This window comes from Schistocerca nitens, chromosome 9 (genome assembly GCF_023898315.1).
Source record: "Schistocerca nitens isolate TAMUIC-IGC-003100 chromosome 9, iqSchNite1.1, whole genome shotgun sequence".
Taxonomy (NCBI): Eukaryota; Metazoa; Arthropoda; class Insecta; order Orthoptera; family Acrididae; genus Schistocerca; species Schistocerca nitens.
The window spans coordinates 230,804,347-230,819,818 of record NC_064622.1 but is presented as its reverse complement, the minus strand read 5'-3'; the positions used below and the strand labels follow the sequence as shown (position 1 = coordinate 230,819,818).

The window sequence follows — 15,472 nt, the reverse complement described above, 5'->3', positions numbered from 1 at the left end:
TTATGTTTATGTTGTAATTTTTATGTTAAAGAGCAAGGAGGAGATATCACCATTAAGAGATCCTAAGATCTGCTTCAAGGGGTAGTCAGACAGGGCCAAATCTCCATTTTTGCGTTCAGTTTTTCCGTTGCGCACATTCATTTTACACCCGCCTGGAGTAGCATCTTGGACATGTTTCAAGTCATCAACAGTTTAATATCGGAATTGACGGGCCCAGGCGAGGCAGTCATCAAGGGTACACGACTAAGCCTTCGGCTCCGAAAGCCCATAGCGATGATGTATTGTTGAATGGTTCGCACGCTGACACTTGTTCATGGCCCAGCGTAGGAATTCTCAGCAATCTGCGGGAGGGTTGCACTTCCGTCACGTTGAACGATTCTCTTCAGTCGCCGTTGGTCCCGTTCTTGCAGCATCTTTTTCCGGCCGCAGTGATGTTGGAGATGTGATGTGTTACTGGATTCCTGATATTCACGGTACACTCACGAAATGGTCGTACGGGAAAATCCCCACTTCATCGCTACCTCGGAGATGCTGCGTCCCATCGCTCGTGCGCCGGCTATTACACCACGTTCAAACTCATTTGAATCTTGATAACCTGTCATTATAGCACCTGTAACCGATGTAACAACTGTGCCAGACACTTGTCTTATATAGACATTGCCGACCTCAGCACCGTATTCTGCCTGTTTACACATCTCTACATTTGAATATGCATACCTATACCAGTTTCTTTGGCGGTTCAGGGTATTTCCGATGTAGTATGTATCTTTCGTATGTCAAGATGACTAGTCGGAATCCGAAACCGGTCGTGAAAATATTTGATATTGCGAATGAAATATACTTCTAAAATTATGGAACGCACTTGATTTTTACAAAACTCGTGGGCAATACCATTTGTCTAGTTATCATTTTATGAATCTTTACTGTTTTAAAAAGGGGTTAGATTCTTTTTGGTGGACAGAAACAGAACAGGTAAATGATACAGAAACTAACTGAACATGAGAAGTTATGTAGCCCGTATGGATTAATAGATTATACATGTTTAGTTCATCAAACAGTTTTTGTGAATTGATAAACAAGTGTTTAGAGCATCTACATCCTGACGTCAATGAGACTGAAAGGCGTGTGGTTTTGGTTTGTTTCCAGTTACATGCACCTGCTGCAGATGCTTCTCAGTCGCGGGATATCTGTGTTACTCATCTGCAACACCATCTCCATTTGCTTCCACATCGTAGCGACAGTGGCAGTAAGTAGAGAGGGATTAGAAATTGCAACACAATTACAAGTGCACATAAAATACGTTTACCAGGAGAAAATTTCTTTGCCAGGAAGTGGAAAACCACTCCTTTCAGGTCAAAAAACACGTACTTCTCTAATTTATCCCCCGTCGGGTCAGTGAACTTAGTGCAACAATTTTCAGTAAGTATACTCCCCGCCCCAAAGTGGGCTTTCCCAGGTTTACAAGCCACCCTCTTTTGTACTTCGTCCATCCGACTCCTGCTTGCCTGTGGTAGACGCGGGCAGCCTACACATCAAATTGCACCATCCGTGTAAGTGAACTGTCCAGAGTAGGGGGTACCCTCGTAATGTCGTAATGCAGGAATTGGCTGCAATGAGAAGAATTTCATATGTAGAGGCCAAGACAGACTACAAGCTCATGTCAGTATCTATCTCCTCAATATCGTTTGCTTAATCAAGAAGAATACAGATTTTTGTATACATTTTTCTATACTTATTTTCTACTCAGAGGCAGCAGTATTGGATTCTGCAAGTGTACCTGCAGAAGGGCACCCACGGAAAAGTCCACAGTTCTACTAAACCAGAAAACATTGCAAGATCATGCCGAGAATGTTCTATAGAATCAGTTAGTCTCCAGACAAGTTGCAAGCAAAACTAACACGCCTACACATAGAACCATAACTGTAACCCCTCACCGAAGGAGGCTGAAACCAAGTCTAAAAACAGAAGAGGAGGTGGCTGTTCGCTATCGGACTCAGATCATTCATACAGTCAGGTTCTGATAATCCTTCACCAATAGCGCAAAGTATGAAACTTGATCCAGACCAATGTTCCTGACAGCCAGAAAATCTTACAGCCACTCCATAAATGATCACAGTCACTCCACCTGAATGAAAATAAAAGAGAAATTTAAAAATTTAGTCCACTTCTGAGATGGGTCCATTCTACCTTTGTACTAGAACCAATCTATCTGTGCACTGCTTTGGAGTGACTTAAATCATCGATCAATAAAAATGTTGTAGTGTTTCAATGGGTAGTGCTAGACGACTTTGAGTCTGTTATTTAAAAGTCAGGGTCACTTGGTGTTTGAATGTAAGTCAACCATATTAGTTCCACCTAAGTACACAACGTAAAAACGAAGTTACCTCCACTGCACTTCAAGTTCTCTCAGCCGAGATACCTTTTCCCACAGGAGCATAGAGGTTGTATCTTGCAATATTTCCACATCTAAATACGTCAGAAACAAAAACACATACACGCATACACACAGATATATCTATCAACATTACTGCGTAAAACATGACCGTGAACTCTCAAAGCAAATCCCCAACGCTGTTTTCATGCCTAAATAGGTACAAATAACATGCTAAACAGATAGTTGACATTTCAGGTTGAGCCTAACTGGAGTGATGTGGCAAAACTAACTTGACCAAGCTTGTAACTGAAGAGAGCACATGTCGGCTAAGAAGGCAATCACACAAACACACAGACAGTCTGAATTACTGACAGTTACTTGAGGAATGTAATTAGTTCCATTTTTAGGACTACACTTGGCGTAAACCACAATTTACCCTCAAATATTTCCACATCTAAATTTTTCTGTGATGCTTGTCAAATGCTTCAAATCATATCCACGTCTAAAATACATAAACTATATTGGCATTTCAGTCTGAGTCTATGTTATTGGTGGTTCACAGAATAAATGCTATCAGCTGTTTTTTTTACAAGTTTTTCAGTAATGTTTCACGTTATCAGTCACCATTTTAGGGGGAAGAAGATAATGCCAGATGTTTCACTCTAAAAAGATTATAGTCAATGATACTGATTGGCAATTATTGCTTTTTATAAGAAATGATTCAGGCGCACTCGCGGTTATGTACGAAAATAACTTTTAAACAAGCTTGCAATATTCACCGATCGGAACTTTAGTGCCAAGTCCCGTTAAAACGTTCACAGACCAACTTTGCTATAAGCAACCACTAAATAGTATCAAAAATCTAACCAAAGAAAGCGATTTAAAAACACACAATATAGCCAGAGGCATACAAACTCACCAAACAGCGTTTTAGGAAGAAACAAGCTGTTTTGACGAGATCTTTATTCCAATGTAACACTTAAATTGCATATTTTTGTAATACACAAAGAGGACTTCATAATACTACTTTCTGTAGGCCTATAAGAAGTGACCCTTGCTCTACCAATGACCTTGTCAAAGAGTGTAGAGAAGCAGACAGAATTTCACAGCGACCTCTTGCCTTTGACGTGGGAAACTGCCCCTAAAAGGCGGAAGAATCAGGGATGATCAATGATATAAAGCTGTAGACGACAATGGAAATTTGTTTCATGTCAGGAATGAGCATTCGAGGCACCTACTGTGCACACAGTTTTCTGTATATCTGAGTTCTGCAATGATGGCCTGTGCTCGCTCACGTGATATGTCAAACTTACTTGAGAGATGTATCTGCGCCATCTGTCGATTTTTCTCAGTAGAACCTAGTTTATCTGGACCAGATCGAACCGTAGGTCATTCGGATCATCGAAAATCTGGATAATCCGAAAATTCAGAAACATTATAATAACACTGTTTAAATACCATAAACACAGACCCTGTATTTGTTTTCAGATAAATACACAAATTAGGCGTTACTTTCACTCAAATTTTGATAAGATATTGAAAAATCACGGCGATATTTATACACTGAAACAATCAAGTTTCTTTTCAGCCAGATTCGTGTGTCGTTTATGTGCACTACTGTCAGGCAGGCGTATCGTCAGCTTGTTGTTGTTGTTGTTTTTGCCTGGCATTCCAAATAAACTACTATTTTGTCCAGCTGCGTTGCTGCCTCTATATGTGTCATAATGTCTTCAGATAGAAAGCCATCCTCGTCAGTCACTGACAGCTGACGTATTTCATGTCGATCTCTCTACGTAACCCTGGCTGCCTGGTAAGTTTGGATCTTGTTTAAATGTATCGAGTTTTCCTGCAATATCTGGCCGAAATTCGGCATGCCATTCTCGCTATTTGCACTAAACCACACGAAAATTGCGCCATCTAGAAGATAAGTCTTTGTTTTTTTTTTGTTCGTCCTGCGACTGCCTAACGTCTAAACTGTCCTTTTTCGCTATTTTGAAACAAAGCTCATCAAATTTTATCCATTTTCTTCCAAATCACACACCGTTAAAGATCAAACTCCAAATTTGGCAGCAATGTTTCTCATCAGTTCCTCTTTATTCATCATATGCAGTGCATCCAACTTTTTGTCCACGGACATCTCTTTGACGTTATTTGCCACTACAAAAAACTGGAGCGTTTTTATGCAATTCCATATTAGCGTGTTAACAACCACCTAAAGTACACTATGTGATCAAAACTATCCGGACACCTGGCTGAAATTGACTTAAAGTTCGTGACGCCCTCCATCGGTAATGCTGGAATTCAATATGGTGTTGGCCCACCCTTAGCCTTGATGACAGCTTCCACTCTCGCAGGCATACGTTCAGTCAGGCGTTGGAAGGTTTCTTGGGAAATGAAAGCCCATTCTCCACGGGATGTTGCACTGAGGATTAAAGGCACATAATGTGTATCTACAGGAAATATGGTCTGTAATTGAAGAAGTGTCATGATAATCTCTCCCCTGACAAAAGGTTCCAGATTAGTCTCCCTTTCGGATATCCGGGAGGGAATGCCAAGAGGTAGGTGAGGACGAGAAAAAGACTGAATAACTAACGACGGGATAACATTCTACTAGTCGGAGCTTCCATGATCAGAAGCCTGGACTTAGTAGAAAAGCTAGAATATCTGTAAAGGAAAATGCAAAGGCTGAATAGACGTACAGTGGGTGTCAGTGAAGTGAAACGGAAAGAAGGTAACGGTTTCTGGTCATACGAATAAGGGTAATATCAAAAATAGCAAAAAATAGTAAATCATGAGTAGGATTTGTTGTACAAAAGAAGGTAGCGCACAAAGAGAGAGAGAGAGTTACTGTGAACAGATAAAGTACATAAATATGTGGAAGGGATGATTCGGGATGTATAGGAAAATGATCAACTAACAATTATGGGGGATTTGAACGTGGTAGTAGGGGAAGGAATTGCAGAGAGATTTAAGGGAGAATATGAGCTTGACAACAGGAATGAGAGAGGAGAAAGCCTAACTGAGTTCCACAATTAATTTCAGATGATAATAGTGAATAAACATTTAAAAATCACAGGGATTTTTCCTCGAAAAGGCCTGGAGACACAGGAAGGTTCCAACTGGATTTCATTAGAGTCAGACAGATATTCCAAAATCGGATATTATATTTTAAGGTGAACCCGGAGCAACTTAAGACTTGGCTTACAATTTGTAATAATGAAGAGTAGACTGATGTTTAAGAGAATCGTTCGGAGAAATAAGCGTGTAAAGAAAAAGGATACTGAATTACTGATGAATCACGTGATGCATTTGATGCTCTTTTACGATGTGGATAATGCGATAGCGAATACCACAGTAGGCAGTTCGACTGAAGAGGAATGGACACTGTTACAAACGGCAATCACAGCAACTGTACAAATATATGTTGGTGCAAGAAAGGTTATTGCGAAGAAATCGTGGATAACAAAAGAAATACTTTAGCTAACCGGCGAAAGAAGGGATTACAAAACTGTGCAGATAATGATAACAAAACAACTATGTAAGTCACTTAGGAATAAATTAAAAAGCAAGTGCAGGAAAAACAAGGCAAAATGGCTGCTGGAAAAAGTGAATCAATCAAAAAAAATTAATGATTGTAGAAGGGACTGATTCAGTACATAGAAAGTTAAAGCAAGCTTCGATTAAGTTAAAAACAAGGGAATCAACTTTACAAGTGCAACTGGAATTCCACTGTTAAGCACAGAGGAGAGAGCGGATAGTTAGAAAGAGCACACCGAAGAATTATACGAGTGGGAGGACTTATCTGATGAAGTGATAGAAGAAGATGTAGAATATGTAGGGAATCCAACAGTAGAGTCCGAGTTTAATAGAGTTTAACTTTGGATCAAATAAAGCAGAAGAAATAGATAGCATACCTTCGAAATTTCTAAAAGTTATTGGGGTAAGAGAAAACCGAACTACTATTCAATTTAGTCTTGCAACGGTCCGCCCATTTCGACCGTTCATATGGTTATCTTGCTCCTCTAATTTACAGTAGAGCTAGAAGAACGTTAAAATAAAAATTCCAGAGCAACAAGAATAAGTCACATATGAAGCATAAACCATATATTAATTTGTTCTAAACATGTTCGAGAACCAACTGTTACGACGCCACGTAGTTGTCGGAAGCGCTTGGGAGTGAAACACTAGGCCATATATGCGTGTGTGACAACAGCAGGTCGACAATGCACTTGCCACCAAGAAGCACTGTGGCACCATAGCTGCTGTTAATGAAACTACGTAAAACACCAGTCGTTGTTCTGTATAATTTGCTGACTGATGTAACAGTCTTATGGTGCGCCATGCCAGCTCATTTACTGAAGATAATGTTTAAAACTGATTGAATATTTAAAAGGATGGATAGGAAAAAGGCAAGGACGTTACATGTATAATGAAAAGTTTCAGAATATATTTAAAATATGTTCTAGTAGTTCTCTGTTGTTACTAGTAGATTGAGTTTGGTTGTGTGTCCGCCCCCGGTAGCTGAGTGGTCAGCGCGACAGAATGTCAACCCTAAGAGCCCGGGTTCGATTCCCGGCTGGGTCGGAGATTTTCTCCGCTCAGGGACTGGGTGTTGTGTTGTCCTAATCATTAACATAATTTCATCCCCATCGACGCGCAAGTCGCCGAGGTGGCGTCAATTCGAAAGACTTGCAACAGGCGAACGGTCTACCCGACTGGAGGCCCTAGTCACACGACATTTACATTTACAGTTTAGTTGCGTGATAGTAATGGACAGTCATAATCCGTTTGAAAAATGATACGAAGTGAAGTTTTTGATTAATTTGAAATATATTTACGAAAACTAAAGATCCTAGTAATTCTTTGGAACTGGCAGAAACTCTGAGAATGCTCAAGTTTACATTTCATGTTGTCTAAGCACGCAGTCAGACACAGATACAGGGCCAAAACATTGGCAGTTCTAATTAAATATCCATTGGCTTATTCGGCGATTTGACTGACAAGATCCTGTCGAAATTTGTTTCACCTGAGTCTTGCTCTTTGTGCGCTTAGTATCGGGAGTGTCGAACCAGACCGACACAGCCACATAGTTTAAAATTTATTTGCATCCCCAAACAAAAGAAACGCACAGTCTGTAGAATATGAGACTGGAGAATCAGACTTTTAATACATAATGGGGAATTTATCGAGATGGAGATGAGATATTGCAATATGTTTGGATAAAAGTTGTAGGCGGCAAAAAAGGGTCGATTTTGAAGGGTTATGTAGGTGGGACACATCTTGTGGCATCAATGAATAAATTTGCTAATGGAGGTAAGTGTGGAGACTAAAAATTGTACAACAATGGCAAGATTTAAATGTAGTGAGCAGGTTCAATGAACGTACACCACACCTCTCTTCAGACCGTAGACTATAACAATGTCAATCCTGTCAATACTATGACGGAGATGCTGAGCCACAGAAAGGCACAACAGATAAGACGGTTAGCATGTAATCTTTCGGCTAAAAGGCCTTCTTCCGAATTAGACAATATAAACACACACATTCACGAAAACGCAACTCATACACCTGACAATGGCTGCTGAGACCAGACCCAGAGACAGCACCCATGTGTGTGTGAGTTCAGTTTGCGTGAATGTACTTGTGTGTGTGCGTGTGTGTGTGTGTGTGTGTGTGTGCGTGCGTTTTGTCTAACTCGGAAGGCCTTTTGGCCGAAAGCTTACTTGTTAACAATCCTTTTGTTCTGTCAACTCTCATCTGGTCCTCGCACGATGGTAGTCCTGCATTGCTAGTCCTGTCTTTGACTTTTGGCACTTAACATTAATGGCTTACACTGATTAGCCAGAACATTACGACCACTGACCTACTATCGATATAGACCGAACCAAGCGATTGCAGTGTCACCTGGTTAGGAATGACTGCTAGTCAGAGACACGAACGGTGCATGTAGCATCAGTGAGCGTGCTGTCTGAGGTTAGAATAGGGTAGGCGCGCGATCTATTCGAGTTTCACCGAGAGCAGATTGTGATGGCCCGTAGACTCGACACTAGCATTTCGGAAACTGCACGACTTGGGTGTTCGAGGAGCACCGTGGTGTGTCTCTTCAACACGTGGCGAAAACAAGGTGAAACCACGTCCAGGCCGGCTGCGGTGGCCAAGCGGTTTTAGGCGCTTCAGTCCGGAACCACGCGGCTGCTACGGTCGCAGTTTCGAATCCTGCCTTGGGCATGGATGTGTGTGATGTCCTCAGATGTTAAGTCACATAGGGCTTAGAGCCATTTGAACCATTTTCAGCCACGTCCAGGTGCCGTGAGGTTGGATGGCTGCGCTTCATTACAGATGTCAGACGTCACAGGCTGGACAGACTAGTAAAATAGGACAGGCGGCCAACTGTGGCGGAACTAACATCAGACTTTAATGCTGGGCAGAGTAAAAGCGTGACTGAACACACAGTGCACCAAACACTCCTAATAATGGGCCTCAGCAGCCGACTACCCAAACATGTGGCAATGTTAATACCATGACGTCGGCAACTACGATTGAAATGGGCGCGTGACCATCGGCACTAAAAGTTGGCGCAGTGGCAGAACGTTGCATGGTCTGATGAATCCCGATACCTTCTTCATCATGCCTGTGGGAGGGCGCGAATCGGTTGTCTTCCAGAGGAATAGGTCCTTGACACCTGTACTGAGGGACGGACACAAGCTGGCGACGGCTCCATTATGCTCTGGGGAAAATTCAAGCCGGCATCCATGGTTCCAGTGGAGCTCTTGCAAGGCACTGTGATGGCCAAGGAGTATCGTAAAACTGCTTGCAAACCACGTACGGCACTTCATGATGATCATGTTTCCCGACGGCAGTGGCATTTTTCAGCAAGATAATGCGCGATGTCAGAAGACCAGGAGTATAATGAAGTGATTCGAGGAACACAGTAGCAAGTTCCAAATTATGTGCTGACCCCTCAACTCGCCAGATCTGAACCTGATCGAGCACATCTGGGATGTGATAGAGCTCGTCAGCCCCCTCCTCTAAATTTACAGGAATTAGGTGACTTGTGTGTGCAGAGGTAGCACCAACTTCCTCCAGCGACCTACCAAGTCCTTACTGCTTCACTGCAACGACCGGGTCGCCGCTATTATCCGTGCCAAAGGTGGACATACCGGCTGGTAGGTAGGTGGTCATAATGTTCGAGCCGATCAGTGTACTTAGTTGAACAGGAAAGCAAATTTGTTCTGATGCCTCGTCCTTTTATGTCTACCAATATAGCATGCTTTCCTGCTTATTCTCATAGCCTGAGATAGCTCCTTCTACCTACTTCATCGACATCACTGTGTAGCATATAAACCTGCTGACACGATGAAGTAAATGTTTGTTGCACTTCAACAATTAGAAAAGCGTTTCCCCATGGAAAGCAGAAAGATTCGTTGTATGGACAAATTAATATAAATGCCATAAAAATATGAACTTTCTGATTAGCAATTGCATTAAAATACCTATACGAAATGAAACGTAAAAAATTAGCACGCGTAAATTATGCAGATTCATTCACTTCGGATATTGTTTGGGACTGCATCAGTGCAACATGTTTGTGCCAGTCTTTCAATGTAACAATACATTTTAAAATAATTTATACAGAAAATGTTTTATAATTCTAAAAGGGACCTTTGATGGTGAGGTAACACTCGTATGTGATACGGTTGTAATATTAACGTAATGGCGAAGACAGTTAAATGTCTTCTTGGTTTATTTACCGAAAAAACTCCTCAAAACTACATCAGATACGAACAGATGTGAAACTTTTCTTCATACTCTAATCACAAAGACAAGTATACTACGTCGTTGCACTTCCAAGCCATTCATTGATGACGGGATGCGTAACGTACAAGCTTATTTGCTGAGCAATTTGTACATCATAACACACGTACAGAGTACTGAAATGTATAGTTTTAAAGTCTGGCGTTAGAAACCAATTTTATACTTTTCAGATAAAATTGCCACATGCGGTAATTGTTTCAGTTGCTGCAGGAAGATATTGAGCCTGTCGGGATGACAAAGATGGTGCTGGGGTCGACCCTCTACGCTTACCAGACAGCGATTTTGTGTCTGTTGGGGCAAAGGATCACTACACAGGTCAGTGCGAAGCATACGAAATCTGCTACAGCCGTGCGATGCCTGAAGCGAAGCACACTATTTCATCCCTCAATGCATACTAGCTTCAACGTTATTCGAGTGCTTATTGCCGTGAGACAGCTGGAGAAAGGTCTGGGCTCGTTATTCATCTAGTACATGCTTTTGATCTGCGCCACTGAGCTGCGTGGGTAACGCCGTTTGTTTAGTTTGTGAAACTTCCTTGCAGATTAAAACTGTGTGCCGGACCGAGACTGGATTTCAGGACCTTTGCCTTTCGCGGGCAAGTCCTCTACCAACTGCGATATCCAAGCACGACTCACGCCCCGTCCTCACAGTTTTACTTCTGTCAGTACCTCGTCTCCTACCTTCCAAACTTTACAGAAGCTCTCCTGCGTTTGTTGGTGGCGGTTGTGAGAATTATGTTCTGACTAGGCTGATACGTAACAACTGGAGTGAAGCTTTTATGGACGATCTCACTAGCTGACATCTGTATTCATACTGCAGAGTCATCGTGCCATCATCGTTCTTTGTCATTTACGTTTTTTTTCTCGAAAGGTTCTAATGTTTTAATGTCTGTGAATATTCTATTCTATTTGGCATTTATCACGAGGAAAAAATCTCTATCCTCTTATATATCGTTATTGATCACCTGTGAAAAGTTCTTCGGCCTATTAAAGTGACGGACAGAAGTTTTGCTGTTGCGGTTGTATTCAGTTAAAAGTTATGGTTGTGTGTACAGTATTATGAGCATAGTATAAATGCGGTATTCTCTGAAAAGGAGATTGGTTTGATGAAAGATGTAACAAGGCAGATATATTGAGAAAGTTCGTTCAATTCCTCTGGAGTTTCATGAGACGACATGCTAGATTAAAACATTCAACGGAATTCTACGATAGATGTAAGGGCGCGCTTAAACTAGGCCTCTAATGCCTAGAACAACCGGAAAGAATCAAATAGCATCTGTTTACAAGATTAATGGTGAACTCGTTGAGCACGTCTTTCCGTAGAAGCCAAAGAAGTTTCGTACTCGAGGAATGAGCGTAGGGTATCAAGTGCAGGAATCGTGCATTGCTGTTCTAGGCAAACCGCTCGTGGAGATGGTTTGCTGTTGCCTTCCTTCGACATGTCACTCAGTGTCAGATGTGTATCTGTGTCGTGTGGATGACTGCGACGAGTGCTTTACAGTGTAGTGTTGGAATTGTGTTGTTATGGGTGAAGGAAGCGAGAGGGTGAAACTCGGTGCCAGCAAGGAGCCCACTCCTCTTGGATAACACCAATGGAGCCACTAAGCTTAACGTCCCCATCCGAAGGACAGATCATCATCAGGAGTGTCAGATGCTCTAATTTCGCTGTGGAGAGGTTTGAAATTTAATCCAGGAGTATTAGCGTAAGGACTGGTGATCAGGAACTTCACATTACCACCTGTTCTCTCCTTGCGACCAAATACTGGCAGGGAAAATTTTCGACGACCAGGATTCGTATTGCTTACATCCGCGTCGAGCGCCACAGTGCAAGTGTGCGTCAGCGACGTCGGCTACGTATCAGGTTACCATAGGACATATATACGAGGGCGGTTCAGAAAGTAACCTCCGATTGGTCACAGTGCGGGTTGTGGGGGGAGTAGCGACGCCATCTGTGCGTTCACGCACTCAACAGGTCAGTCGGCATCAAGCCGTGGTCGAGTGAACGTCGTACCTGCGCTAGTTTAGTTTTTGTGGCAGTTTGAAATGTGTGCTGCAATAGAAAACCCCGCCAAATGTGAAGTGCGTGCTGTCATAAGGTTTTTTACAGCCAAAGGATATTCTGCAGCAGCTATTCATCGTGAGCTTTGTGCCGTGTACGGACCAAGAGTTATGAGTGAAGGAGTTGTCCGTGAATGGGTACGTTTATTTAAAAGTGGACGAGAAAACGTTCATGATGAAGAGAGGAGTGGTAGACCATCATTGGTGACTGACGAACTCGTTCAGACAGTTGATGCAAAAGTTCGTGAAAATCGACGTTTCTCAATGTCGGAGTTGTCTACTGGTTTTCCACAGATTTCTAAGACTCTCTTGTACGAGATAGTGACAGCAAGATTGGGTTACCGTAAGTTCTGTGCACGATGGGTGCCCAAAATTCTTACCGACCACCACAAAACTCAAAGAATGGCCTCTGCATTAGACTTTCTGTCACGTTATAAGGACGAAGGAGAACCATTGTTAAACAGAATCGTGACCGGTGACGAAACCTGGATTAAGTACGTGAACCCTGAGACAAAAGAACAATCAAAGATGTGGGCACATTCAAATTCGCCTACCAAACCAAGAAAAGCCTCGCAAGATTTTTCTACCAGAAAACTGATGGCAACGGTGTTTTGGGATGCCAAAGGGGTGTTGTTGGTTGAATTCATGGAACGTGGTACGACCATTAATCAAGACGTGTACTGTGAAACAATAAAAAAGTTACGACGGGCTATACAGAACAAACGCCGTGGTATGCTGACTTCCGGTATCGTTTTTTTGCACGATAACGCCCGTCCTCACTCTGCTCGCAGAACAACGGCCCTTCTTGAGTCCTTCAAGTGGGACGTTATCAACCATCCACCTTACAGCCCAGACCTGGCGCCAAGTGATTATCACCTCTTCATGCATTTGAAGAAATGGCTCGGGTCACAGCGGTTTGATGACGACGAAGAGCTCAAAGATGCGGTCACAGGCTGGCTCCAGGCACAAGCGGGTGATTTTTATGCAGAAGGAATTTCAAAGCTTGTGAAGAGATACGATAAGTGCCTCAATCGCTATGGGGACTATGTAGAAAAATAGTGCAAAGATGTAGTTGTAAGATGTATATATTAAAATATTTTTATTTAACTTGGTGTATTTTTTTAAATCAACCGGAGGTTACTTTCTGAACGGCCCTCGTATATAGGCGGAATACTATGGCTGTATGAAATGGGACAAATAAGGAAATCAGTATAATGGAAGGCGAATAGAAGGCCAAGTTTTATTGGAAAAGTTCTGAGGGACTGCAATGCATTTGTAAGGGGAATTGCGTACAGTATGTAGTATCAATAATTCTTGTCCCAAACAGATGCAGCAATACTGCTCCACTGTTATGGTAGTTTTTAAGTAGGCATGATAACACACACCGAACAAATTCAGAGACGGGCTGCTGGGACTGTAGCTTGTTGGAATAGCCTACATGAAAAAGTAAAACAAATGCAATGTATCCGGTCCTCATAAATCCGGATCTCCTCATCTGGCTTTTATTTTTTTAGCATAGCAATTGTACATTATTTGATACCCCAGAAGTAATAGCAACAACAGTCGACGACGTCGATCATTAAATTTAAATTTAGCCAACCGCCATACACGGAACATACATTATGTGATCAAAAGTGTCCGGACACCCCCAAAAACCTACGTTTTTCATATAAGGTGCATTGTGCTGTCACCTACTGCCACGTAACTAGTGCTACTTAAACATCGATAAACTACCGATTAATTGATAGCATATGCACTATCGTCTCCATCGGTAGTTTGGTTTAACTATCGATAGTCCTATCGTTCATAATGTAATTCTTTTTGAATTGGCGCCTGAAAAATTGTCGGTTCGTAGTAACTCCATGCGTTTGCAGTGCAGAAGGTTGGTTGGTTGGTTGGTTGGTTTGGGGAAGGAGACCAGACAGCGAGGTCAGCGGTCTCATCGGATTAGGGAAGGACGAGGAAGGAAGTCGGCCGTGCCCTTTGAAAGGAACCGTCCCGGCATTTGCCTGGAGTGATTTAGGGAAATCACGGAAAACCTAAATCAGGATGGCCGGACGCGGGATTGAACCGTCGTCCTCCCGAATGCGAGTCCAGTGTCTAACCACTGCGCCACCTCGCTCGATAGTGCAGAAGGAAAGTAGCTTGTATGGAGGTATTTAATCAACAACAAATATGGTGGCACCTTAACCAGTTTAAATTGTTTATAAACTATGTTGTTAATAGATTGGTCGCTGTGGGGGAGGGTTCGTGAAAGAGGGAATTTTTTTGTTTGTCTTCCAGTGATGACAACCCACGGTCGCGCACATCTCGTACCGATCAGATGCTTATGGTAAAAACTACACACGCAAATAACATGGGTTCATGAATGTGCATTACACAGATTTTCATCTTCAAATGTATGAGCTTGCTCACCTGTAGCATGGAATACAAATGTAAATAAGGGTGTTGTAATACAACGCTGTTTGTAGAGGTAAAAATGACATTTTAAATATTTGTTCAGTGTTTCTGATTGTACTGTATAATGCATCCTAAAATAAATACAATCATTTTCGTTATTAATTAAACACAGCTGCTACTGTCCTCTTCTGTTTCTGAGTCCTCATTGTACTTACAAGTGTTTATAGTTGAACATGTTAATGTGTAAAGCGATTCGAAAACACTGACGCAATCCTAATGCCCCTGCGTCACTTCTGATTTTGCAGAAGCACAAATATCATTCGTATGTTGGTTGCCCGTGTTGTGGTCGATTAGCGGAGCTTGTTCCTGCAAGTACACACCAGCTCCCGCAAAACTTAATATAGCAAAAGTACAACCCGTCAAATGTCAAACTTTTTTATTTGTATGGTGGCTGGACATAATCTTTAAAATATACAGCTGTATTTACATGCTATCTGCTTTCGCAGTATTGCAGTGCATATTCATAAGTAATTCGGGCGAAATGTTAATGTTTCACTGGATGTGAGAGAAAACTAATCTCTTCTTGCCAAGAGTTAACTGTGAATGTCCAGGAATGTTTTTGCAAAACTCAGTGTCCTGTAGATATTTCTTAAGCTCTTGCCCGTTAATACTGAAACCCCTTGTTTGAAACTTTTGCACCGGGTGAATATGATCACCATCATTTTTTTCATTTTTTCGAGTTTACATCATTCTGCAACCTGATTAATAATTTTTCGAGCGTCAAGAGGAAGAATTCTGCGTCTACAGCTTCTAGCTCTACGGGGTA

The 15,472-nt window shown here is 42.1% G+C and overlaps 1 protein-coding gene across 1 annotated transcript in view; it reads left to right on the top strand.

Moving 5' to 3' along the window:
- The window catches only part of LOC126204147 (uncharacterized), a 96,637-nt gene that overhangs the window by 69,396 nt on the left and 11,769 nt on the right, over positions 1-15,472 (top strand). The window contains exons 5-6 of the mRNA XM_049938556.1: positions 1,147-1,246; positions 10,391-10,504. Of these exons, the coding sequence (XP_049794513.1) occupies positions 1,147-1,246; positions 10,391-10,504 (214 nt within the window). The remainder of the gene's footprint in view (positions 1-1,146; positions 1,247-10,390; positions 10,505-15,472) is intronic.